This window comes from Centroberyx gerrardi, chromosome 13 (genome assembly GCF_048128805.1).
Source record: "Centroberyx gerrardi isolate f3 chromosome 13, fCenGer3.hap1.cur.20231027, whole genome shotgun sequence".
Classification (NCBI taxonomy): Eukaryota; Metazoa; Chordata; class Actinopteri; order Beryciformes; family Berycidae; genus Centroberyx; species Centroberyx gerrardi.
In genome coordinates this window covers 16,412,110-16,420,326 of record NC_136009.1, presented here as the reverse complement: position 1 = coordinate 16,420,326, position 8,217 = coordinate 16,412,110, and the positions used below count along the sequence as shown (strand labels likewise).

Here is an 8,217-nt window from a genome sequence, read left to right as displayed (position 1 = left end):
CTTTATAATTGTGTCTTCTAATTTTTCTTTTTCTAAGCTTTTATGCATTTACTGTCCCTTGTTTTATGCTTTGTAAAGCACTTTGTAAACTTTGCTTTAAGATAAGTGCTATATCGATAATGTTTATTATTATTATTATGAAAATAAACCTGAAAGTTAGACAGATTCTAAGCCAAGGCATTTTCATTCCAGAGTCGGGGGTTGTTAGCATGACTGTTTGTGGCACTGGATACAATTTTGATAATTTTGATACTCTCTCCATACACACTTTCAATAAAGATATTATTATGCATGTTTAGCAATATTTTTAAGAAAAAGAAGGACAGTTTCCATCGGTACAATAACATCAACATCCCAGGCCCTGTTGGTTTTACACAAAGAAACCATAACAATCTGTGACCAGAATATTACATGAAAAAGAGAATGCTTTATTTGAGAAAAGTGAAGCAAAGTATTGACAAAACACTGTTGATCCATTGACATTCGCATTATTTTAGGCAGTGTAACATTATGCAGTAACAGCATGTAAAGTAGCTACATATGAGCCTGATTGGTCACTTAGAGTTAATTTGTAGAGGTTGTTATAGTGCAACGTGTATAAAAAGGATGCAAGTGACAGTTTTGTATATTGTGGGTACATTTGTGATTTTGTTTTGTTTTGTGTATTTCTAGAAAACAATCAAAAGCAAAATACACAAAGTCATTTTCGGGTCCAGTGTAGGTCGGTTGCATGAATCATTGTGGTCAGACTGAGGCATTGCATGTCCCGAGGTCCTCACTAGTTTTTTTGCTGGCAGGAATGGAAAGTGCAAGATTTCTCCAGATCTAATGGAAAGGGGAAGAATAGAATTTAAATTTTAGAATGTAGAACACACATGGATTCATATTGTGTGTGTGTGTGTGTGTGTGTGTTGGTGGTGGCATGTGGTGCGTGAAAGAGAGAAGCTGGAGCTTTCAAGGTTATTGAAGCAAAAATGTGTTTGTTATTCTTGTTATCCGCAGTACTACAAACCTGAAGCAGTGTCACTGCACTGCCTGAGCGAGTCCATGGCAGTCATATAATCCGGTCCCAGGAAACTCTGATAGGTCGTTCCAGCTGCTACTTCCTGGAGGCACTTAGTGGAGTCTTTGAACAGGAGGTTCTTCCCTCCTTCTGACTGGAACATTCTGAATGTAGTGTCACTGCCAGAGGTACCAAACTTGGTCTGAAAACGAAGAACAAGATTTACATATAGGTCAATGTTATTCATTTTCATATTTGATCTACCTTATAGTGTTATCCATATAATACTTGTAATATAATGTAATAATACTTAAAACAAACAACCCAAAAGTGACATTCAAGTTAGTTCCCAACCTGCTGGTCCTGGAGAATGCGCACCACCTCGCCGCGGGTCTCTGGACGTGTCACTACAGCATGTGCAGGCACTTTGGCGAGGTTACATGAGGCATATTCAGTGATTGCGACAGGACCCTTCCCAGGGCAGATCAGCTCATACTCAGTAGACTTCACATCCTTAGCCCATATTGGACCATTGCCTTTGACAAAAAGAGGTGGGACGAGAGGGGAGAGAAGAATGTTGTAGTTTTATAAAAGACGATACTGTCATGGACGTGAGAACAGGGAGGTGAATAGAGGTCAATGGCAGTCTCTTACCATCGCTGTTTTCTGGAACGATTGTGTGTTTGATGAAGGCGACATCTCCACCACCCTCAACAAGACATCTATAATGATAGTATTCAAAACAGATACAATTGTGAAGAAGGAGCAACCATTACTAGTGGGCTCTGGAAGCGTATTTCACATAAAAAACAGAGCTGCCCCCCCCCCCCCCCCCCCCCTATGAATCGATTCATAACAAAAACACTGGTGCTCCCTACCTAAAGGCCCCAGCATAGCCATAGTACTGCTCATCAGCACTTGCTTTGCACTTGGAGTCATCTCCCACAGCTTTGCCACTACCAGCACAGCGAGCACAGAATGGAGAGGTGGGGTCTGCTCCGGGGGCACAGCCTTCAGTGAAGAACTGAGCTGAGGAGAGGAGGGGACAAAGTCAGTATGTTGGGTTGCTGTTACACTTACAGATATGCAAGAGAAGGAGCTTAAAGGATACGGCTGGTGTTTTTAAATACATTTCCTATGAAAATAACAAAATCAACAATGCGTTTGCTCTACTCCCATTACTTTCCGACTTCCCATGTTCCCTTTTTAGCCTTCAAACTGGAAGTCATTGGCTCCAATTGTAAGATAAAAACCTTTAAATACAGCTCACAAAGACATAGTTTAAAATTTTAAAATCGCTAACTGTTACCATGAAAAGTCAGGCTATTGGAGTTATTCCCAAATCAAATTCAAATGGGAACAAATTCACATTACACCGGGGACTATTTTCGGTGCTACGGAACTACTTTCCTGAGATGGAAAACGTGTTTACAGTCGGCTTATTAAGTTGTTTGAGGAAAAAGTCGGCCAGCCCGGTGCATCGTGATGATGAAATATGCTGCCCAGAGCAACGGCATGGCTCTCTGACATGTTTTTAATAGTTTTTTTTTAATACAATGGAGTTATATGGCTACTGGGACATGGCTTTATTGGACATCGGCTACATGGACAAGACTTGTTAGAAAAACAAATTAATTGCTGATTTTGTTATTTTCATAGGATTTGTTGACGGTAAGAAATGCATAAAAAAACACCAGCCTTATCCTTTAATATTCAAGGTGTGGTGTGCACAAGTACACAATTGCTTACTGAAGTCGCAGTTATTAGTAATTTTGTGGATGTGACCCATGGGGATGTTCCAGCCGGCGGTCCTGCCAATACCGGTGTGACAAGACTTCCTGCCCTTCAGGTTCTCCCAGGTCACCCCAGAACCCTTCTTCACCACCGCGACAGCATAGTAAGAGGAGGCTGAGGCAGTGGATGTAAATAAATGGTGGTATAGTGGAAGTGCATGAAAAAAACGATTGTTCACCATAAAAGTTGCCATTATAAGAGTTAATTACTATTAGAAAAGGTATTGGTTTATCTTTAAAAAAAGAAAAAGAATAGAAACACAGGAAGGTATTTACCACTTCCAGAGGTGCTGCACAGGTCTGTGGACAGGGTAGGAGAAAATATTGTTCATATAGAAGAGGTACAATAAAACCAGAGGATTGTATGTGTCTGTTTGCATGCTATATAAGCCTCATACCTCCATTATACTGCTCCACCATGGCAGGGACCAGACCACACTTCCCAGCTGTATACACCTGTCCTCCATCCACTGCAATTGCATCAGCCTCTTTACGCTAGAGAAAGGAGCAGGATCATGAAGACCACAGATAATCAGACATGGCTACTCCACAAAATAGAGCAAAAGATTATCAAGCTGCTAACGGATTCCCATATTTCTATCCGAGATTGTTTTACCATAATCTTCTTCAAGCAGTCTTCCACTGAACCGCCGTTCTGGCATTCAATCTTGGTGACATCATTGTCTATGCTGTTGATGCTCCATGTGTCACACTTGGCTGTCTCAGCATGACCCACAGCGCACCATTTAATGGCACCTGATGCAGCACCTGAGACCTGCTCTGGAAAGTAAAGTTAAAGGAGACAACCATAAGCCAATGGCTGCTAAATAATAAATCTGTGTGTGTATGTGTGTGTGTGAGTGTGTGTGTCTAGCCATACCTTTCTTCAGGGAGCGGATGATGCTCATGTATTCAGCACCCAAATACAGGAAGGAGTCTGTGGTTGAGGGCAGCTGGACCAGCTTTGCTGTTGAGTCCTTGAACATCAGGTTCTTGGCCGGGGCATAGTTTTCAGAGGAGAACAGGTCAAAGCCCTGAAAGACACAAAGGAAGTTGGATCGTGGTGTGAGCATTGAAACATATTGTGGAATTAAAAAAGTCTGAAAAGTGTTTGAAACATGAGTGACATGAGATTAAACATTATCAGTAGTAATTCACTTTATTCTCTGTGTCTCTGGCAGTCAAATCTACAACTTGCTCCTTGTGCTGTATAAATAATTAGCCTTATGTATCTGGGTGGACCAGCTGTATCTTACTGTGACGGCGGTGAGGCTTGTGTAGATTAACTGGGCCAGGTCTGCGTCCTTGCGGCTGACCACAGCATGGGCTGGTACCCTGGCCAGGTGGCAGGTCTTGTAGCTGTCGATACTTGCTCTGGTGCCATCCTTGCACAGCAGCTCGTAGTTGACCTTTTCTGCGTCTGTGAGAGTGTAACAAAGTCGAAATTTAAACAAATTAAAGTCAGAATTCTCTGTTTAATCTCAGAATTCTGACTTTATTCTCAGAACTCTGACTTTATTCTCAGAAATCTGACCTCATTCTCAGAATTCTGACCTTAAACTCAGAATTCTGACTTTATTCTCAGAATTTTTAGATTAATCTCAGAACATGTGGCCCTAATCCTTTTACGTAGAAATTAGATTGAGGTTGGATGCTCTTTCGCAGCAATACTCTTCTTCACAGTTACACATATTCATGCCTGGCAGCTGCCCCATACAGCCAGTCAAACTTGAACCAGTGACAAGCTTCCTTCTCTAACTAGCTTACCGCCGACCCAATAAAGGAAGAGGCTAAACATTTTTTTTTAAATCAAACGTACACAGTATTGTAGCAAGAAAAGAGCAAAAGAGTAAGGATAAGTTTAGTCTATTGCAAATGCTGGACAATACCACAACATTTCAATTATAGCAATAGTGTGGTTGTGGTTGAGTAAGGTTGTTTTTAATTAATTAAAGATCCAGTGCAGTATATCACCTTAGTCAGGAATAGTTTGATGTTGATTTCTAACACAGTGAGCATAATTTTTTTCATCAATGTAAGGTTACCTGGCAGAAAAGTAGTTACGCTGTCACCACGGAAATGTTGGTGGAATTTTTTCTCAATGGGGGAGTACTATTCACAGTGATAAGGCTTTTTTCATTTGAGCATGGCTAGGTGTGCTGTTATGCTGATTTGAAGCAGGTTAGAAAGCTTACTTGACAAATCAGATGTGCAGTCAGAACTACCTGTTGTGTACTGTGATTATGAATACAAGCATGATTCAGCAATAAAGAAGATCCTCATATTGTGAGGATCTTCAGTCTCACAATATGAAGCCTTTATCATGTTTGTCATAAAGGTTTAAACACAGCATACATACATATGACAAAACCATGAGAAAGATTGTGTACAAGCACCCACATTACTTGTAGTTTGATTATCAACAAATAAACATGACATTTCTATTCATGGTCTCATTACACAGAATTGGAACATCCAACCAGCTTGCATGGCTGGAACTACCTGTGGTATGAGTCAATATAAAATATGCAGTCATCCCATATTGGTGTAGATAATCTTGTGATACTGACCAGGAACAGTGAGGTGCTTGACAAAAGCCACGTCTCCAGCTCCCTCCTGCAGACACCTGTCAGAGCAACACACAGATGCATCAACATTTGAGGACATAGATTGTTTTAGCAGCAATAGTGTACTAAGACTATGCAGGAGAGATAAGGGTATTTCAGTAGTGAGGGAAGAATTCAGAAAGCATTAACATAATAAAAAAAAATGCTATGGGCTTACAATGTGAGGTACGATACATTATCCTATTTGGAGAGCAAATGTATAGAGGTTGGTAAAGGTGAATAAAGTTCATGGTAGCACTGAGAGGGATAAAAGAGAGGCTGAAACTCACAGGAAGGCTCCTCCATAGTCATAGTAAGGCTCATTGTGGGATCTGGAGCAGTCATTCTTGCACAGTTGACACAGCTTGGAACCCCGCGTTGCTCCTGGGGCACAGCTGGCCATGAAGAAGTCGCTCACCGCTACAAAACCAAAAGGGACACCAAAATTATACTATTATATAGTATTAATTATACTATTATTTTAGGGTCCTTAGGACATAAATTTGTATTTCTCACACAAATGGCAACCAAGACCAATATCAGATGTAATTTCTTAGCTTGGAGCACTAACTACACAGTAGGGCTGGGAGAAGATTCAATATTATTGTCTTTCAGTGACATGGTGATGACACAATTATATTCCTCTGCTATTACTGCACATTTGTTTTATTTTTGTTTACTGTATTGTATGTCTGTGTGTTACTTGTCATTGCCTTTTTGTATTTGCTTCCTTTTTTTTAGCCCCAACAGCAGGGGCTCTATGGATTGCATTGTCGGTTGGTCAGTTGCTCTCTGTTCACCGCTTTTGGTCACGTGGGTGAAAGTGTGCCGCAGGGAGTTAGATTGCAGACTCTCAATCAGGAGATCCCTGTTTGATTCCCGGCAGGGACGCAAATGCAATGTCATAGGGCTTTTACAGTCTTAGTCTTGTTTATACCTGCCTGCAAATCAATTGTCCTTTGGGGTTAAATAAAGAACTGAACTGAGCTGAATTCTGCTGCCTAAATTGAACAAGCAAATTTTATTTAAAAACTCTGACAAAACGAGGTATGAAACATTTTAAGCAATATTATTTGAAAACATCAGTTTTGTTTGACATCACACCTAACATTACCATTCCATTCAATGGGATGAACATTCATTTGATTATTTAATGTGATTTTGCATACATGAGCCATATCTATCGTGATATCTATTGATATCGAAAAAAAATCCTTATGATTATCGTGATATTGATTTCAACCATATCGCCCAGCCTTACTACACAGTTAACTCACCCTCCTCCACAGGTTTGTCTTCGACGCCTGCCCACTGGATTTGACCCATAGACACCAGAGTTCCTATGGGGATGTTCCAGCCTGCGGACTTCCCCAGCCCAGTGTGGCAGGATTTCTTCCCACGGAGATCATTGAAGCCGAACCCAGTCCCCGTCTTTGCCACAGCAACAGCATAGTAACAGGTGTCTGAAGCTGGTCACGTGCAGAAGAGGTGGGACAGTGAGAAAATAGAGTTAAAAATGTTGTTCATGCAAAATGCAAAAGTTCCTCTCCATCATAACAAGGTCTTATTGGAACAAACCTATTTATTAGACTGACTGTCCCTCAAAGGGAAGACCGTTTACTGCATCATTAAAGGCAACTGATTACTAAACCTACTGGGGCCATAGTCCTCAGCAATAATGGGCTGCAGGTCATAGTTGTTCAGTCCAGCCACATAGACATCTCCTCCGTCCAGAGTGATGGCATCTGCTTCACCAGCCTGTTAGAGAAAGAGAGCTTTAATTTCTTAACACCAAACATGATTTCCAGCTCACAGTGGCATGATGTCTTATCACTCCAACAGTAAAATAATGTATACATACATCATGTTTTGTCGGGAATCAGATAGCCAGTGAAAACATTTGCTCGATGCAACTGACTAATAATTTATTAGTTTGTTTCTGAAAGTTTGCAGGAGAAGGATAAGGATTATGGCTAAAAACAAGTGGCAGGTAAAGTGGGCGTCAATAAGGTCCAAGTTATAGTTAAAATTCTTGCAAAGTGCGGTCATTGAAATTATGATATTGACAAGATTAGAATAACATCCCAGGCCCTGTCAGTTTGGTTGAGACATCACAGTATTACACAAAGAAACCATAACAATCTGTGACCAGAATATTACATGAAAAAGAGTATGCTTTGAGAAAAGTGATTGGTGATGATTGGTCACTTAAGAGTTAATTTGTAGAGGCTATTATAGCGCAATGTGTATAAAAAAAGATGGAAATGACAATTTTCTATATTGTGGATACATTCATGATTTTTGTTTTGTTTTGTGTATTCCTAGAAAACAATCAAAAGACTAAAGAAGAAAGACTAGAGGCACATTAGGCGTGTTAAAAAAATTGCATCGGTAGGGTAGCTATTGTATTACTTAGCATGTTTGAAAAATATTATGGATAATAGACAATAATAGAATACTATTATTACACAATTATTACATAATAGAATATTATGGATAATATTCTGGATAATTTCTCACCTTAATTGCCTGGATGCATTCTAGAGAGCTGGCTCTTTGCACACAGGAGAACACAGGGGCTTTGGCTCTGAGGTCTGTACATTTTCTCATTTCTTGGTCCGAGGTCACGCACCATTTCACGTTGTCAGCAGGAGCCGCAGACCCTGTTGCTGAAGATAACATTTGGAGCAAAAAATTATTTTTTTACAGAGTTCCACTCTGTTCGGTAGTGATGAGAAGATACTGTGCAAAATGCAAAATAAAAAATCTTTACCAAGGTACCCAAGCAGCGCCAAAAGGAGGAGAAGCTTCATGT

The 8,217-nt window shown here is 40.3% G+C and overlaps 1 protein-coding gene across 1 annotated transcript; it reads right to left on the bottom strand.

Moving 5' to 3' along the window:
- Nucleotides 1-480: 480 nt before the first annotated feature.
- Nucleotides 481-8,217, bottom strand: LOC139931580 (serotransferrin-1). Its single transcript, XM_071925124.2, has 17 exons — nucleotides 8,176-8,217; nucleotides 7,923-8,071; nucleotides 7,058-7,160; nucleotides 6,680-6,871; nucleotides 5,693-5,822; nucleotides 5,367-5,422; nucleotides 4,053-4,216; nucleotides 3,677-3,830; nucleotides 3,413-3,576; nucleotides 3,195-3,291; nucleotides 3,073-3,096; nucleotides 2,753-2,911; nucleotides 1,882-2,032; nucleotides 1,658-1,725; nucleotides 1,358-1,539; nucleotides 1,013-1,205; nucleotides 481-825 (listed from the first exon to the last, which is right to left on the bottom strand). The coding sequence occupies exons 1-17, from the start codon at nucleotides 8,213-8,215 to the stop codon at nucleotides 779-781; spliced, it is 2,073 nt and encodes a 690-aa protein (XP_071781225.1). The 5' UTR covers nucleotides 8,216-8,217; the 3' UTR covers nucleotides 481-778.